At 41.7% G+C, this 19,419-nt stretch overlaps 1 protein-coding gene across 1 annotated transcript; it reads left to right on the top strand.

Moving 5' to 3' along the window:
- Positions 1 to 3,248: 3,248 nt before the first annotated feature.
- Positions 3,249 to 17,427, top strand: GCSAM (germinal center associated signaling and motility). The gene is made up of 6 exons (XM_027517656.1): positions 3,249 to 3,414; positions 6,934 to 7,002; positions 9,862 to 9,906; positions 10,876 to 10,922; positions 16,144 to 16,172; positions 17,059 to 17,427. Exons 1-6 carry the CDS (start codon positions 3,386 to 3,388, stop codon positions 17,374 to 17,376), a joined length of 537 nt encoding a protein of 178 aa, XP_027373457.1. The 5' UTR covers positions 3,249 to 3,385; the 3' UTR covers positions 17,377 to 17,427.
- Positions 17,428 to 19,419: the final 1,992 nt, after the last annotated feature.

Below are 19,419 nucleotides of genomic sequence, written 5' to 3'. Positions count from 1 at the left end.
AAGGTGCAGAGAAAAAGGAACCCTCTTACACTGTTAGTGGGAATATAAATTGGTGCAGCTACAATGGAAAACAGTACAGAGGTTTCTAGAAAAACTAAAAATAGAGTTGCCACGTGATCCAGCAAGTCCACTCCTGGGCAAATACCCAGACAAAACTATAACTCAAAAAGATATATGCACCCCTATGTTCATAGTAGCTCTATTTGTAATAAACAAGAAATACGGAAACAACCTAAGTGTCCATCCACAGATGAATAAAGAAAATACAAGGTCTTACTATATAGCACAGGCAACTATATTCTGTATCATGTGATAAACCATAATGGAGGAGAAGATGAAAAAGGATATATATATATATATACACATGGGACTTCCCTGGTGGTCCAGTGGTTAAGACTCTGGGGTCCCAATGCAGGGGGTCTGGGTTCCATCTCTGGTTAGGGAACTAGACCCTGCATGCCACAACTAAGACCCAGTGCAACCAAATAAAAGTAATTCATGAAAAAAGAGATATGTGTGTATAACTGAGTCACTTTGCTGTATAGCAGAATATAACACATTGTAAATCAACTACATTGCAACAAAATTTTAAAAAATAAAAACAGCTAAAAACTCCTTAATGAGGAATAATAGCAATTAACAGTCATAGTTTTCGAACACATAACTCTCTGACATTAGCCAGGACTCCTAATCAACTCATATTCTGTACCCAAAAGTAAATAGAAAATTGTACTCAGGAAGACGTCTCAGTATTAACCCATCACACAGCCTTCACTCTCTCTATGAGACTTTTTGAAGGAAGAATGGTGAAGTCTTAACTAAACTATTATATTCCTGACTCTACAAGCATTCTTAAATAAACCAGATCTTTTCCTGTAATAAAATGTTCCAAAATTATTTTGCTTAGCATAAATAGCTTTCCCAGCTTCTATCTCTAATCACAAAGTCTAAAAAGGACTACCTAGAGCTAGATTTATACCATCTAGTTTTTTGAGACTGAAAAGTTCAAAGAATCACTGTTATCCAAAAGGCCTCTAACCTGCCTTGGCAGCTAAAGTCAGACTGGAGTTGAAAGCGCCAACTAAAAGTCATTCGCCTTCTGGTTATGCAAGGATTGAGTCATTAGCCACTGCAGTTGCTGACCTTCAACACACCCTGAAAGGAGTTCAAGGTGGAGATCAAGAATAAGGTACTCTGTGCTCTGGGAAAGCTGGCATATTGAATAAATATTAAACCAGAATGTAATGAGGATCATTGGCTATCCACTAAGGAGATTTCCAGACTTCCCTGGTGGCTCAAACAGTAAAGCGTCTGTCTACAATGCGGGAGACCTGGGTTTGATCCCTGGGTCGGGAAGATCCCCTGGAGAAGGCAATGGCACCCCACTCCAGTACCCTTGCCTGGAGAATCCCATGGACAGAGGAACCTGGAAGGCTGCAGTCCATGGGGTCGCTGAGGGTTGGACACGACTGAGCGACTTCACTTTCACTTTTTACTCTCATGCATTGGAGAAGGAAATGGCAACCCACTCCAGTGTTCTTGCCTGGAGAATCCCAGGGACGGGGGAGCCTGGCGGGCTGCCATCTATGGGGTCGCACAGAGTCGGACACGACTGAAGCGACTTAGCAGCAGCAGCAAAATGCACACTTGGGGTATACAGCTCTGGGAATCATGAGAAATGCATACAGTCATGCCTCCACCACCACAAGATACAGAACAGCAACAAAAAAATTCCCTGGTCCCAGAAGTTCAAACCTTCTCCTACTCCTTTTCCTGGGCACCACTGGTGTGTTTTCTGTCCCTACAGTTTTGCCTCATCTTGAATGTCACAAAAGATAGGCTTTAAGACTGGATTCTTCCACTCATTCTCTTGAGATTCGTCCATGTTGTTGTATATATTAGTTGCTGTTATTCAGTCCCTAAGTCATGTCTGACTCTCTGTGATCCCATGGACTGCAGCATGTCAGGCTTCCCTGTCCTTCACTATCTCCCAGAGTTATTCAAACTCAAGTCCACTAAGTCAGTGATTTCATCGAACAATCTCATCCTCTGTCGTCCCCTTCTCCTCCTTTGAATATACATTATAAAAAGTATAATATTAGTAGCCCATTCCTTTTTATTACTGGGCCAAAGCCCATTGTGTGAATGTGACATGGTTTGTTTAGACATTTACTACTTGAGATTATTTGGGTTATTTCCAGGGTTTGGTTTTATTTGGCAATTATGAGTAAAGAAGCTATAAACATATGCATACAAATTCTTAGAGTTCTTGATTTCTTATTTCATTTGGGTTAATGCCTAGGAGTTAGGTTGTATGGTAAGGCTATGCCATACTGTTTTCCAAAGAGGCTGAAACATTTTGCATTCCCATCAGCAATACGTGAGACTTCCAGATGTTCTGTTTTCCTTGTCAGCAGTTAATAATTATCAGTTTTTGCTTTCATTTTCAACTGTTAGGCTGTCTAATAGGTGTGCAAAAGTATTGCTTTGTGGTTTTGGTTTAAATCATTACACCCGCAATGACTATGATGTTCATCTTTTCATGAATTTGTTTGCCATCTGAATATTTTCTTTGATGAAAATCTTTTCAAATATTTTGCCCATCTTATTTGATGTTTGTTCTATTCCTATGGGGAGAAGGCAATGGCACCCCACTCCAGTACTTTTGCCTGGAAAATCCCATGGATGGAGGAGCCTGGTAGGCTGCAGTCCATGGGGTCGCTAAGAGTCAGACACAACTGAGCGACTTCACTTTCACTTTTCACTTTCATGCATTGGAGAAGGAAACGGCAACCCACTCCAGTGTTCTTGCCTGGAGAATCCCAGGGACGGGGGAGCCTGGTGGGCTGCCGTCTATGGGGTCGCACAGAGTCGGACACGACTGAAGCAGCAGTAGCAGCTATTCCTAGGGAGTCTTGAGAGTTCTTTGCATGCTTTGGATAAAAATCTTTTTATCAGATGTATGTTTTGCTAATATTTTTCTACTGGTCTATGACTTGATTTTTAAGCTTTTTTGTTTTAAAACAAAGTTCTCCTTCTGATGTTTCTAGGACTACTACAAAGTGGTTTAATAAGCTTAGGCATCTGAAGTGAAAAGCCCTTATGACCTGTTTACAATTGCAGATGGGGCTTCCCCATTCTTTCAAAACCCTCACTGACTAACGGCTTCTGGTTAAAAGTAATAACTGGGTTCGTTCAGCCTCTGACATTTTAGGAAGCTGCGCCTGTGTGCACTTCTGAATCTCCTCCCCTGGGGGCTCCTCCTCCCCTCCTCAGAGGATACATTCCCCTCAGCTCCCTCTGCCCTGGTGGCCAGAGCAACGCAGCCCCCGTCTCTAAGTCAGGAGCAGCCTGCCGAGGGGAGGGTGCCAAGAGGACTGAGAGGATGGGGAACTTGCTGCCAAGGGAAGACAGGTGAGTCCAGACTCCCTAAGGGGGAGCAGGAGAGATGGGTTGGGGCAACAGGGCCAGAAAGAGAAAAAGAGGTTTGCTCTTTGGGAGAAGGCAACCAGGGAAGGGATTGACAAGAATGAAGTGCCTACTACATGCCAGGGATCATGTTCAGTTCCTTATTGGTTGGCCTTCTTCCCAGAATCATAGTAACCACCGGTGCAGAACAGCTGAAAGGCAGGACTTTATCAAGGAAGTTCTGTGCAGGCTACTCTAAGAAACAGAGCAACTTTCTGGGGCAGGAAGGGGATACTCTTTTGAGCTCTTAATGCCCCACAAACAGCATAAAAACACCACCACCCTGGTAGCTCGGCTGGCCTGCAATGAAGGAGACCTCAGCCTGATTCCTGGGTCAGGAAAATTCTCTGGAGAAGGGATAGGCTACCCACTCCAGTATTCTTGGGCTTCTCTGGCAGTTCAAATGGTAAAGAATTCGCCTGCAGTGCTAGAGACCTGACCACCCACACCAGTATTCTTGGGCTTCCCTAGTGGCTCAGACAGTAAAGAATCTGCCTGCAATTTGGAAGACCTGGTTTTGATCTCTGGGCTGAGAAGATCTCCTGGAAAAGGGAACAGCTACCCACTCCAGTACTCTTGCCTGGAGAATGTCATGGACAGAGGAGCCTGGCAGGCTACAGTCCATGGGGTTGCAAAGAGTCAGACACGACTGAGTGACTTTCACTTCTCTTCACTTCAAAGCTTGAAACAGCAAGCTTTCTGATAGTATAAGACCTTAGCTGGTATACAATCCTTGCAATGGGTGAGCAGGGGACATTGAAATTGGTAGGGAACTTGGCTTAACTTTTCTAAACCTTAGTTTCATTATTTTAAATGGAATTAGTAGCACAGTACTTACTTTGGAGGATTCTAGTGTGTGTGATGCTAGCATGGTACCTGGTATGTCAGTTCAGTTTAGTTCAGTCGCTCAGTCGTGTCCAACTCTTTGTGACCCCTTGGACTGCAGTATGTCAAGTTTCTCTGTCCATCACCAACTCCCAGAGCTTGCTCAAACTCATAGTACACAGTCAGGTTCAGTAACTAAGAGATACTAGTTAGTTTGACTATCACCTTCATTAACAGCAGCCACTATAAAAATGGCTTCCTTGGTGGCGCAGATGGTAAAATTGACTGCTTGCAATGCTGGAGACCTGAGTTCGATCCCTGGGTTGGGAAGATCCCTTGGAGAAGGAAACGGCAACCTACTCTAGCACTCTTGCCCGGAAAATTCCATGGATGGAGGAACCTTGTAGGCTACAGTCCATGGGGTCGCCAAGAGTCAGACATGACTAAGCGACTTCACTTTCTTCCTTTTTCTTTTACTGTAAAAATTAGTATCACTCTAAACAAAGGAGTCCCTCCAGTACAAAGTGAGATGGTGAAAATCAGTTAGCTGGGGAGGTGAAGGGTGGTCTTTACAGGATTATGTTTGGTGTCCCAGAGCTCAGTTCATGCTACTGAGATCTTGAACGTAGGATCCAAAAAGCTACCTGGCAAAAGGAGTCTTAGCAAAGCCATGGAATGTCTCCTGGCCCTCCATGAGGGTCAGTGTTTTCTAGGACTTCTCTCCAGATACTCCCAACCCTTTGTCAATCTGAAACTCTTGCATTCTTCTATCTGATTATAAATCCCTATTTTTATGTCTAGACATGAGGTCGTCAAAAGTAGAGACTGTTTCTTATTCATCTTTGAATTTGTGTTTTCTAACATTGTTTCTGACATAGAAGAAGCACTCAATAAATGCTGAATGAATGCTTGTAAACCTAAATAAATGTCTTGAAAATAAAAATAAAATAAAATACCGATATGATGGACAGAAAGTTAAGATTGATGTTACATCTCTAATTTTGTTCTTTAGACCCTTGGTAAGACAGCGAAGGATTGTGACATTAATACATGTTTATTGTAAAAGAAATTGGAGAATAAATAAAATATAAACAAAAAAAGTAAACTGGAAAATTGAAGAACTACTTACAACATTAGAAGTGTTATCTTTATTTTACTGTCTTTATTTATCAGAGATTTGTATTTCTTCATCTATGAAGGGCTAGTATGCCTTCTGCCAATTTTTGTTTTGGATTTTGGTCTACTTTCTTTTATTTATTGTAAAAGATATTTTTACTTGAAGAAATGAGCATTTTTTCATAAATATTACAAAAAAATTATTTTTCCAGTCCATGTGTCTTGTGTTATACAGAATTTTTGTTATTCTTATATATTTAAACATAATTGCATTAAATCTAGAAAGCTTTTTGCTTTCTACCAATTTATGCTTTAAATTATTTCCTCATCCCAAGATAAGACAGATCCACAGTATAATTTTCATAGTTTTATTGCCTTACATTTTAGCATCATACACTTATTATATGATGTCAGATAGAAATACATATTTTTCCACATAATTACTCAGTTGGCCCAGAATCTTCATTTTTATACTGATTGAAAATATCTCCCTTAATATACTCAAAAGTCATATTTACTTGGATCTGATTTTCAACTTCACCCTTACTGCCTGGTTATCATCCAATCAGCACACTCCACCTTTTCTCTCCAGATCAAAATTGTTACAAAAATCCAGGAAATTCCCCCTCCTCAGGAAGAATGGCACCAATTCCCTTCATGAAAGGAGTTCAGAGTCTCAGAGGATGAGTCTTCCAGAAGTAAACTCAGTTTTCCCACTTACTCTCATTTATCTGTCCTCAGACAAGTTGCATAAGCTTTTTCATCTCAGTTTCTTCATGGACAAGACATAGACTCATAATGTCTACCTCATGGATTTATTCTGGGATTAAATGAAATATAACATAGAAAATGTATCTGTTACTTACACTTAATAAGTAGTATGCTTAGTAAGTAATGTATATATAAAAACAAGTAGTATTTATAGTTCGTGTGCCTATATATATAGTAAGCACATAGTAAATTGTGCTTAATGTCTAGTTTCTTTTTCTCTATACCCCACACTCCCCACAAATCAAAGGACAGTTACACAGAAACCCAACCCAAACCTTGAGTCAATTTCTTTTCTTTATTTCATTCTTTCCTTCCCTTTTATTGTGTGCTCTCTGCCTCGGTACTTCTTGTGAAAACTGCAGTGTACATGAGACAAGGCCTGGGCCCTTCTCAGTTCCTGAGTGCAGTCCCTGAAACTGAGCTGAGCAGACAGGCCTCTCTGTGCACTGACATTCTCATGGTCATAAGGATGCCTGGATGTTTGGGAACAAATGATTGGGGCCTGGTTATGTACAGCAGTTGTTGGAGAAAATTGGCGGTGGGGAGCTGTTGCAGCGGCAGTGGAGAAGAGGTCGAGTCAAGGACCGATTGGGGTGTTCCATTAACAAATGGAAGGGCAACAAGAGAAAGCCGAGGCAATGCCGGGGTTTCACCCACAAGTAGCAGAAGTGAGGAAAGCTGGAAAAATTATCAAGCAAGGTGGGAAGCCTGGAGAGCAAAGACTTAGCTCATTCTTGATATGCTGAGTTTCAGGTGGCAGCAGAACACTCAAGAGACACCCTGGAACCTGAGAAGTCAAAGCCCCAAACTGAGAATATCCAGGTGAGACCAAATCCAACAGCAATTCTCCCAGGCTTTACCTGTGAGGAATGAAGTGTGTTAGGTCTTGGGCTGCACACACCCCAGAATGGAAGACCTTGCTTCAACCCAACAGCAGTTGTAACAATAGTAAATGCAAAGACAAGACAAAAGACAAAAACACTCTGAACCTTTAGACAGGAGATGAGGCATTTTGCTGGGAACCTGTATAGCCCATAGAACTGGAAAGAAGACCCTTATTTCCTGTTGTCTCTTTATCTGTTAATCTCATGTCCCTTTCTTCTCCAGCCCCATTCTGGCCATTTCATTTTAAGCTCTGAGTTTCTATTTCTGAGGTAACCACATTCCCCATATGGCTACAGTTGTTGAAAGTTTTGTGGCGAGAGACACTTGTGATTACCATGATGCTCTTAAATGCAGTCTTCCTCATCAGTCCCTTCTGATCAGGTCTTTTTCTCCCCTTAATTTTATTTATTTGGCTTTGTTAAGTCTTGGTTGCGGTATGCAAACTATTAGTTGTGGCGTGTGGGATCTAGTTCCCTGGTCAAAGATTGAACCTGGGCCCCCTGTGTTGGGATCACAGAGTCTTAGCCACTGGACCTCTAGGGAAATCCCCTGACCAGGACTTTTGAGTGTCAAGGAATCACTAAAATATGAAATGAATGTCCCTGAATCCAAGAATCCCAAAGTATGGTAGAGCCAGTTGTTCAGTGGCTTGAAGAGTTATCTGCACTTTTCCCATGGTTTCAGGAGAAGCTTTTGAAAAAGCCACTGCACAGTCAAAGCCTACATAGGCACCCCCCCTAAAAAGGATGTTTTCCTTCAGTACAAACAAAGGCTCATATATTTGGTGTATATCACTGGACACATGCTAAAGTAATCAGTCCAAATGATGAAATAGACAAGTAGGGCCATGGGCATTATAAGGAGGGAGAAACTGGGCAGACTTCAGGGGCTAGGGAAGCTTTGTGTTAAGAGAGAGGAACCTGGAATTGCTAGCACGTAGCCCACATTGTAGGACTTCCCACATGGCTCATTTGGTAAAGAATTCTCCTGCAATGCAGGAGAACCAGGTTTGATCCTTGGCTTGGGAAGATCCCCTGGAGAAGGAAATAGCAACCCACACAGTATTCTTGGCTGGGGAATTCCATGAACAGAGGAGTCTGGCAGGCTATAGTCCATGGCATTGCAGGAGTCAGACACGACTTAGTGACTAAACCACCACCAGCCCACGTTGTAGAGATTCATCTGGTTTCAGAGGAGGTTGTCTGAACCCAGCCTAGACCAAAACTCCAAATTGAAATGCAAAAATACATGGCAGAAAAGTTAACTAGGGGAAATAACCAGTTTAAAAATAGCTTTTGTCCATATTTAACTTTATTTGATCCTTACACTTAGGGCAATATATTTTTGCATTCTAGGCAAGAACACTGCAGTGAGTTGTCATTTCCTTCACCAGGGGATCTTCCCAACCCAGGGATTGAACCCCAGTCACCTGCACCGGCACGTGGATTCTTTACCACTGAGCCACCAGGGAAGCCCTTATATAGCTACCTTGGGGTCAGTAAGGCAGATCTGATGATCTGAGCCAGTTAGAGTTGCTCTGTTCTTAGCTACTCCTTCATTTATCACATACTTATTGAAAATATATTTACTATGTGCCAGACACTGTAGCATATGCTGGCAATCTGTGCCATGATGAACAGACAAATATGATCCCTGACCTTGTGACATTCATGTTCTAGTGTAGGATATAGACCAATGAGCAGACAAATGTTAATACAGTAGTTCAGTCACTCAGTCATGTCCGACTCTTTGTGACCCCATGGACTGCAGCATGCCATACTTCCCTGTCCATCACCAACTCTCAGAGCTTGCTCAAACTAATGTCCATCAAGTCAGTGATGCCATCCAACCATCTCATCCTCTGTCATCCCCTTCTCCTCCTGCCTTCAATCTCTTCCAGCATCAGGGTCTTTTCCAATGAGTCCATTCTTCACATCAGGTGGCCAAACAACCCAAGTTTCAGCTTCAGCATCAGTCCTTCCGATGAATATTCAGGGCTGATGTCCTTTAGGATGGACTGGTTTGATCTCCTTGCAGTCCAAGGGACTCTCAAGAGTCTTCTCCAACACCACAGTTCAAAAGCATCAGTTCTTCGGTGCTCAGCTTTCTTTATAGCTCAACTCTTACATCCAAACATGACTGCTGGAAAAACCATAGCTTTGACTAGATGGACCTTTGTCGGCAATGTAATGTCTCTGCTTTTTAATATGCTGTTTAGGTTGGGCATAGCTTTTCTTCCAAGGAGCAAGAGTGTTTTAATTTCATGGCTGCAGGTACCATCTGCAGTGATTTTGGAGCCCAAGAAAATAAAGTCTCAAAATTAATAAATATATTAAATATTAATATAAATTAATATTGAATTAATTTAAATAGGAGTATAAACAGGAGAAGTTCAGAGTGCAGCAGGAGCCTATGTAAATATTGCCTAATCCATGCCTAGAAGAAATTTCTAAAATGTCCACACACTTTTACTTAGACTTCTTGGGGATAACTGTGTACCCTTCCTCACAAGAGGCCACATAAATTACTGGAACTGGGGATGAGCAAACCTTTGCTAGGAACACAGCAGCAAGTTCCTTCTCTGATTAAGAGTTGATAAGGTCATATTTCCAAAGGTCCAGTTAGTGTCGTGGGAGGATGAAGGCATGATAGATGTGTCCAAGTCACCTAGAATGAATAGTGTCTTGGGGGAGGGGAAAAAACGCTCTTCCACAGAAATGACAAAGGGAAGGGAGTCACTGTAACAAAGTTGCAGAAACTAAACTTGTGATATGTATCATTTCTTGGGTATTTTAGATGCTCGGACTGCCACATCGCTGAAGCATGTTTCTGCCTTCCGTGGTGAGTGGAGAACTCTTCAGGGGTTATTTTCTGTAAGTGTAGTTTCAGTGTGGTGTTTGCTGTAAGTTACCTGTGAATTTCCCACTGTCTGTGGCCACAGTGGAAGCAGGCACTAACATCTGAGAGTCAGTCAGAGAAAACCACACTTCAAGTTTGGTGAGAAACAGGAACAATAGTCTTATGGGTGGTTACACACCCTTTAAATGGGAAAGCCTCAGAAGCAAGGATGAAACTGGCTACTGAAGTAGAGAAGCCCCTTAATCACACTGCACATCCCAGCGAGCTCCTGGGACAGAGGCACAGAGAAGGCATAGCCAGGATGGTGTATAATTCATTGTCCAAACCAGAAAACTTCTGCAAATGAAAAGGAGGCTAAAAATAGTTTAGGGTCACTAAGTGATTGATAATGACATAACTAAACTGTCTATGCAAACCAGGACGTATGGTCATTCTCCTTTGAGCAGATGTTGCCCTTGTTCCCTGGGATGATAACTGGCTGCCATGATATTTACACTGTGTTTTTCTGAGGGCTCGTGTGGGAGGTGTTGGCTTGCTGGCTTGATTGTTTGTTTGGATATCACAGATTGAGACTGAGGTTGAGATTGTATATAACAATGGCTCCTTAATATAAGAGAAATTGATATTTTGTCAGGAAAGAAAACTCCAAAAATGTTACCTACATCATCACCATAGTTCTCTACTTATAAGTCAATTCCATACCAGCCTGAGAAAAGGGAGAAGGGAGGTGAAAGAGGGAGAGAGAGAAACACAAAGGAGTAGATTCCTACTCAGTCTTGTTTCCAGTTTTCCTTTTTTCCTATCCTCTTATTTCTCTGGCTGAAGGAGGTGTTATAAAAGCCTTATAACTTAAACAAATGAATTAAACATGAGCTTTTATAGTTGAGTATAACTCCCTTTGAGAGTTTCTGAATAATAAAACAACCAATTTATTTTCTTTTTCTTTTACAGGAAAAAAATACACATTTTTGAAGCAAGACAAGATTCCCGAAAGCAAAGTAAGTCATTGCTTTCACATCATTTTTACTTTTGACAGACTTAGCTTTTCTTCTTCCCTCTGCTCCCAAAGCACCTTGGGCATACATCAGGTATGATACTTACACATTTGCTGCCGATTGTCCAATTGCATGTCCATCTCCACTGAACCAGGAGCTCACTGAGGGAAGAACTGACTTGTTGATCTCCATAGCCTTCCAATATCTCCTGAGGTCTGCTGGCTGAAGGAGTTAAATGGGAACAATAAAAGCCAAAAGTGGAGGCACAAGGCACCTGTAAGAAACTGCAAGGAGGCCAGTGCAGGCACAGAGCACACGCATGAGGAGCAGGACCTTGGGATCAAGTTTCTTGTTAGGATCTTTTCATCTTGAGAGTTACAGGAGGTGCTGAATGGCTTTAAACAAGGGCTAAGTATGATCATATTTGCATTAAAGACATCACCCAGTCTTCTGTTCAGAGAACAGATAATAGTAGAGAGTGGCATAAATGGATGCTGGAAGACCACCCAGGGGGCCAGTGGTGATGGAAGCAGGGTTGCAATGAAGGAAACGAAAGCATTCAAAGGAGAGGGCGGTGAATGACTGGTGTCCCATCTAACTGGGAGATTGGGGATGGGGGGACAAAGTACAGGCAGGAGGACAAGGCCACAGTGTTTCTAAAGAAGAAAAGGAAACGAGTTTTGCTTTTGCCTTCCTGGGTTTAAAGAGGAGAGCCTGGTTCATTCACCTTGAATTTTAAAAACGAGCCCTGTAGGTGTGTAAAAAAAAAATAGTACAGCCCTCCCACCTCTAAGCACTTCACCCAGGGGAGCTGCGGGTGTCAGGAAACCCCAGTCTCAATCAAAGCAAAACAGAAATAGGAATCGACCTCTAATGGTAGAAATAAGACCTCTAATGCCAAAACTCACAGACACTTTTTTAAAAATTCTATTGAAGTTGTTGACTTACAACACTGCTTTAGTTTCAGTTGCATTTATTTTTACACATCAAGATGATCTAGTTCCTCTCTGTCTGTCACCATACAGAACTATTAATGCTATAGTTCTAGTCACAGTATTCCCTATACTGCACAGTATGTCCTCATGCCTTATTTATAATTGGATGTTTGTACCTTTTAAGTTCTGTTACCTACTAGCTCGTACCCCCACCTGCTTCCCTCTGGTAACCACCAGTTTGTTCTCTGAATCTATGAGTCTGTTTCTGTTTTATGGTGTTTCTTCATTTGTTTTTATTTCTAGATCTACATACGAATGAAATCATATGATATTTTTCTCTCTTTGACTTCACTCAGCATAATGGCATCTAGATTCATCCATGTTGTTGCAAATGGCAAAATTCCATTCTTTTTATGGCTGAGTAATATTTCCTTGCATATACATATACCACATCTTCCTCATCCATTCATCTATCGAGGAATACTTAGGTTGCTTCCCTATCTTGGCTTTTGTGAATAATGCTGCAATGAACTTTGGGGTGCATATATCTTTTCAAATTAACACTTTTGTTTTATTCATATCAATACTCAGAAGTGGAATTTCTGGATAGTATGATAGTGAAGTGAAGTTGCTCAGTTGTGTCCGACTCTTTGCGACCCCATGGACTGTAGCCTACCAGGCTCCTCCGTCCATGGGATTTTCCAGGCAATAATACTGGAGTGAGTTGCCAGTTCCTTCTTCAGGGGGGATCTTCCAGACCCAGGGATCAAACCCAGGTCTCCTGCATTGCAGACAGACGCTTTACCCTCTGAGCCATCAGGGAAGTCCTTGTATGGTAGTTGCATATTTAATTTTTTTAGGAAACTCCATACCGTTTTCCATAGACACTGCAGCAATTTACAATCCCACCAACAGTGCAAAAAGATTCCCATTTCTCCACATCCTTGACAACAAGTGTTATTTGTTGTCTTTTTAATAATAGCCAGAATGATAGTATCATATTAATATTAGTACCATAGTACTACTATATCAATAGCCTGTTGGTAGTGGTTTTAGTGCTAGGTACTGTCCAACTCTTGGGACCCCAGGGACTGTAGCCTGCCGGGCTCCTCCGTCCATAGGACCTCCCAGGCAAGAATTCTGGAGTTGGTTGTCATTCTCCAAGGGATCTTCACAACCCAGGGATCAAACCCGCATCTCCTGCATTGCAGGTGGTCTCCTGCATGACAGGGGGATTCTTTACTACTGAGTCACTAGGAAACCAGCAGCAACATAGTATAGTAATATAGTCCAGTTTGAAATCACTGACCATGATACCTCCAGCTTTGTTTTTTTGCCTCAAGACTGCTTGGCTATTCTGTACCTTTTGTGGTTTCATACAAAATTTAGGATCTTTTATTCTAGTTCTGTGAAAAACAGTTCTTCCAATTCATGAGAACAGTATATCTTTCCATTTTTTGTGTGTCATCTTCAATTTCTTTTATCCATGTCTTACAGCTTTCAGAATACAAAAGTTAGATTTATTCCTAGGTATTTTATTCTTGATACAATTGTAACTAGGATTGTTTTCTTAATTTCTGATAGTTTGCTATTAATGTTTAGAAATGCAACAGATTTCTGTGTGCTAATTTTGTATCGTTGCAACATAATGAATTTATCTGTTAGTTATAACAGTTTTTTTGGTAGAATCTTTAGGGTTTTCTATATATAATATTATATCATCTGCAAAGAGTGATAGTTTTATTTTTTCCCTTATAATTTGCATGCCTTTGTCTGTTTTTCTGTTCTGGTTGCTGGGGCTAAACTTCCAGTATTATGTTGAATAAAAGTGGTGAGTGTTGGGCATATTTGTATTGTTTTTGATCGTAAGGGAAAAGACTTCAACTTCTCATCACTGAGCATGATGTTAGCTCTGGGCTTGACATATATGGCCATTATTATACTGAGGTATGTTCCCTCTGTATTCAGTTTACTGAGAGTTTTTATCATAAATGGATGTTAAATTTTGTCAAATGCTTTGTTTGTAACTGTTGAGGTGATCATATGATTTTTTTCTTTCATTTTGTTTATGTGGTGTATCACATTGATTTGTGTACATTGAATTATCCTTGCATCCCTGGAATAAAGTCCACTTGACCATGGTATATGATCTTTTTAATGTATTATTGAATTTAGTTTCTTAATATTTTGTTGAGGATTTTTATATCTATATTCATCAGGGAAATTGGCCTATATATTTCTTCCTGTGGTATCTTTGTCTGGTTTATGGATCAGGGTAATGCAGACCTTGTAAAATGCATGTGGAAACATTCCTTCATCTTCAATAGTCTGGACTAGTTTGAGAAGGCTAGGTATTAACTCTTCTTTAAATGTTTGATAAAATTCACTTGTGAGGCCATCCGGTCATAGGCTTTTGTTTGTTGGGAGTTATTTTCTTTTATTACTGATACAATTTCTTTACTATTAATTTGTCTGTTCATATTGTCTCTTTCTTTCTGATTCAGTCTTGGAAGATTGGATGTTTCTAGGAATTTATCCATCTCTCCAGTTAGTTTTAAGCTGATAGTCACTTAAGTTTGAATGTATTCTAAAAGCACCACATTTTTACCACTCCTCACCTACGGAGTGGTAAATGTTATGTTTTTGTCATCATATTTCACATTTTTATTCTGTGTATCCCTTACTCTCTTACTGTAGTTGATTTTACTACTTTGGTCTTTTAAGCTTCATATGCGCTTTTTAAGTGGCTGATAAATGGCTTTGCTATATATTTGCCTTTACCAGTGAGATATTTTCTTTTGTATATCATCTTATTTTAAGTTATCATCTTTTCTTCTCTGCTTAAAGAAGATCCTTAAATATTGCCTATAAGGTCAATCTAGTGGTGATAAACTCCTTTACTTTTTGCTTGTCTGGGAAATTTTACCTTTCCTTCAATTCTGAATAATAACTTTGCTAGGTAGAGTTTTCTTGGGTTGTAAGGTTTTTCCTTTCAGTAGTTTAAATATATCATGCCACTCTCCTTGAAAGTTTCTGCTAAAAAACCAGCTGATAGTCTTATAGGCGCTCCCTTGGTGTGACTTCCTATTTTTTCTAGCTGCCTTAAAATTCTGTTACTTTTCCATTTTAATTATGATATGTCTTGGTTTGGATCACTTTGGGTTCATCTTGTTGCTTCCTGGACTGGGATACCTGTTTGCCTCCCCAGATTAGGTAAGTGTTCAGCCATTATTTCTTTAAATACATTTTCTGCCTCTTTCTGTCACTCTTCTCCTTCAGGGATCCCTAAAATGTGAATGTTAGTATGCTTGATGTTTTTTTCAGAAGTTCCTTCAACAATCTTCATTTTTTAAAATGCGCACACCTATCTCCAGGGTACAGTGATGCCATGAGGCTTCCATTGAATGCTCTTGTTTGCTTACTGAGCTGGTGTATTTCCCTCTTTGCTGAGTGGCCAAAACCTGCTGGTTTTAAGTATATTGACTTTTTAGCAATCGGCCTGCTTTTGTTTGTTTCTGTCACTGTTCTCAAAAATGGTTTAGTTTGAGAGTTTCCTTTTCTGTAGAACTATTCTTGAGCACCAGCTTCTACTCCACCATCATCCCCTGTCACCTATAGCAGAAATAGCCTTCCTCTGCCTTGTGGGTCTCTCTTAGGTCCTTGTCTGCCTCCTATGCTAGCCTATAAGCGACTTGAGGACAGGATCTGTCTCTGATTCTTTTTTTTCTCCCTAATTCTTGGTACACAGTAGGCATGCCCTGGTGGCTCAGTCAGTAAAGAATCTGCCTACAATGCAAGAGATTACCTGCAATGCAGGAGACCCAGGTTCAATCCATGGGTTGGGAAGATCCCCTGGAGAAGGAAATGGCAACCTGCTCCTATATTCTTGCCTGGGAAATTCCATGAACAGAGAAGCCTGGCAGGCTACAGTCCATAGGGTCACAAGAGTCAGACACGACTGACTAATCACCACCACCGGGCACGCAATGAATTTTGGGTAAGGAAGGACAGAGAAGGAAAGGAGTGAGAAAGGGAGGGACGTGTGATTTCCTGTCCAAAACCCACTGAATGTCTTTCCTTCCACTTAGCCTCTCAGCACAGCTTTGAGTGTTTCTTGTTTAGATGACCCTGTTGCTCCCCAGGGATGTGTTGAAGATCAGGATAGCCCAAGAAGGGCTACCCTAGCTGTACCTTGGTTTTCTGGTTGCTTATCTTTCAGTGCCCCTCTTCTCCCCTCCCAGAAATCTCCCCATGACCTGAAATTCATTAAGTGTATTTTCTTTCTCCAGATGAAGAAACATCATCTGCTCCCATCCAGGTAATGCAAACATCTCTGAGACTTTTTCTGAGATGACAGTAGAAATGTAGCCACTTCAAGTACAGGAGAAGACCTCCAAGACCCCTTATGACCTTAATATTGAATCCTTTAGATGCCAGTGCTTATGAGTCCAGGGACATATGCAGAGTCTGGTAGCAGAAGCTATGACCACTTCAGTTGCACAATTTATTGAAAGGAACTTATATTTATTGAGCATTTAGTTTATGCCAGGCAGTTTATGCCAGTTTATGTGGGCTGAATGCTTCACATGTATCATCTCATGTAATTGTCACAACAACACTGTAAAATTGGTACTATTATTTTCCTACCCATTTTATAGAAGGATTAAGTGATATTCCCTCAAAGCCAGACAGCTGACAAGATGGCAGGAGCATGGATCAAAAACAAGTCTTTCTTCCAAATCCATACTCCTTCTCCTGTCCCTTGCTGTTTTGCTGTTTATCTCCTGAAATTTCACTGAAGGAGACCTTCTCTTAAGTGAATTCTCCTTTAATAATGCAAATATCTCTAGAGTGGGTGGTTAAATATCATAACCCAAGCATTTTAAGCTGTCTTTAGATTGTTCTCCTATACAAGGATGGATGCCCTCACGGTCTTGAGACTTTGGGAATTATATAGGGAGGTCACTCTGGGACATGGGGAAGAGAGGACATGCCTGAGTAGGCTGAATTCTCTGAGTAGCATGGGAAGTCTGGCAGCTTGGGCTAGTGGTTGGGGTGGGGCAGCCATTTAAGAAAAATAAACAAGAGGTGAAGGGGAAGTGGTCAAGGAGGACAGACTTTGCCCGAGGCTGAGCCTGTGTTGAGATGAAGTAGAAGGAGAATGATGAGAGGCCAAGTCTTAATGCTGGCTCTCTTTTACCCAGCAAGAGAATGGTGACCACGGCTCCTCGGAGGATCTGTGCTACACCCTCATCAATCACAGCGTCCTCGGGAAAAGGCCGTGGGGAATCTCTGCTGAGGAATCTTATGAGAACGTTTCCCTGGAGGCTGAAAGGCCCAGAGCATCACTGGGAGGAACCGAGACTGAGTACTCACTGCTTCGTGTGCCCTCCACCCCTAAGCACCCATCCTCCCCAGAGGACGAGTATGAACTTCTCATGCCCAACAGAATCTTCCCTCACTCCCTGAAACAGCCACATCCACTTGCGCCCCCTTCTCAGGCTCAGTTTTCTCATTTCTAATGAAGCGACTGGACCAGCACTTAATTTGTTGTTGTTGCTCAGTCACTCGGTCGTGTTCGACTCTTTGCCACTCCATGGACTGAAGCATGCCAGGGTTCCCTGTTCCTCACCATGTCCCGGAGCTTGTTCAAACTCTTGTCCATTGAGTCCGTGATGCCATCCAACCATCTCATCCTCCGTCGTCCCCTTCTCCTCCTGCCTTCAATCTTTCTCCGCCTCAGGGTCTGTTCTAATGAGTCAGATCTTTGTATCAGGTGGCCAAAGTATTGGAGCTTCAGCCTCAGAATCAGTCCCTCCAATGAATATTCAGGATTGATTTCTTGTAGGATTGACTGGTTTGATCTCCTTGCAGTCCAAGGGACTCCCAAGAGTCTTCTCCGACACAATTCAAAGGCATCAATTCCTCGGCACTCAGCCTTCTTTATGGTCCAACTCTCACATCCATACATGACTACTGAAAAAACCATAGCTTTGACTATACGGATCTTTGTTGGCAAAGTAATGTCTCTGCTTTTTAATATGCTGTCTAGGTTTGTCATGGCTTTTCTTCCAAGGAGCAAGCGTGTTTTAATTTCATGGCTGCGGTCACCCTCTGCAGTGATTTTGGAGCCCAAGAAAATAAAGTCTGTCACTGTTTCCAGCAATTAATCCCAGCAAATAAACCCGTGAGTGGGGAACTTTGGTTGAAGCAGGTCTGGGTGACAGCACTTTCAGCTTATCTCCCCCTGCTCCCAACACACACATAACAGCTCTTTCAATGGAGGTCCCTATAGAAAGTGGTTTGCAAACCTCAAAGCCTCCTAAATCCTCCTCGATGTCCAACATCCTAAGATCACCCAACTATCCCGAATACTCACTCTTTGAGAAGGATGTGACCATCTTTGGTTCTACGTGGCTTGGGATATGGGCCATTCTACTCAGTGGTGGGAGGGACTCCCTGGTCCCCTGCTCCTTTGTTCAGGTTCTTCTTACAAAATGTCTGTGTGATTGTGCTCTGAAGTCACAGGGAAGATTCACCCCTCATATTAAAAGCCCCCAGGGATGGGGGAGCCTGGTAGGCTACCATCTATGGGGTTGCACAGAGTCGGACACGACTGAAGCGACTTAGCAGCAGCATGTTACCCAAAGGGCAACCTCATTCCACATATGTCTGTGTACCCAACTCCTCGCTTATAACCTTCCAAGTAGGTGCCCATGGCATTCCTCTCACTCCATGCCTCTAAGCAGTGTCCTTTGCCGTGGGGGAGGGGAAGGAGAGAGTGGAATGAATTGGGAGAGTAATAATGACGTATATACACTACCATGTGTAAAGCAGATAGCTAGCGGGGCCCTGCTGTAAGTGCAGGGAGCTCAGCTTGATGCTCTGTGATGACCTAGAGGGCTGGGACAGCAGCGGGGAGGAGGCTCAAGAGGGAAGGGATATATGTATATATACAGCTGATTCACATTGTCCAGCAGAAATGGACACAACATTGTAAAGCAACTGTACTATAATAAAAATAAATGTATATTAAAAAAATAATAATAAGTAGTGTCCTTTGCAGAGTGTCTTTGACTCATTGACCCTGGTGCCTTGGTTGGTTAAATTGGTAAGTTCCAGGCCAGATTTTTATATATACTTTAATCCATATTTTTTAACTTTGTATTTCTCCCTAGAATCTTAGGAAAAATCATAGCATCAGAGAAAGACAGACTAGAAAGGTCATTGGAGATCCTTTAATTCCATTATCTTTTTTTGGCCCAGAAACGATAAACTAGCTCACTGAACGCTGCAAGTGAGTGGCAGAACTTTACCTAGAGCCTGATTTCCTGGCTTCCACTTTGGTGCTCTTCCAATATACTACACAGAAGGGCTCTACTATACTGTATGTGTGTTATATACTATGTCATGTATAAACTATGAATAAAGTGTCACACTGGAAAAACCACACACACACACACACACACCTTCTCTAATGAGCATGTCTCCCTCTGTCTCAATTATTTACTTTCTCTTCTTTCTTTTAGTGTTTCTAGAATTATGCCCAGCCCTTAAAACAGGGT

Source organism: Bos indicus x Bos taurus, chromosome 1 (assembly GCF_003369695.1).
Source record: "Bos indicus x Bos taurus breed Angus x Brahman F1 hybrid chromosome 1, Bos_hybrid_MaternalHap_v2.0, whole genome shotgun sequence".
In the NCBI taxonomy this organism is placed as follows: domain Eukaryota; kingdom Metazoa; phylum Chordata; class Mammalia; order Artiodactyla; family Bovidae; genus Bos; species Bos indicus x Bos taurus.
The sequence above is the reverse complement of the archived record's forward strand: the minus strand, read 5'-3'. Positions and strand labels throughout refer to the sequence as shown.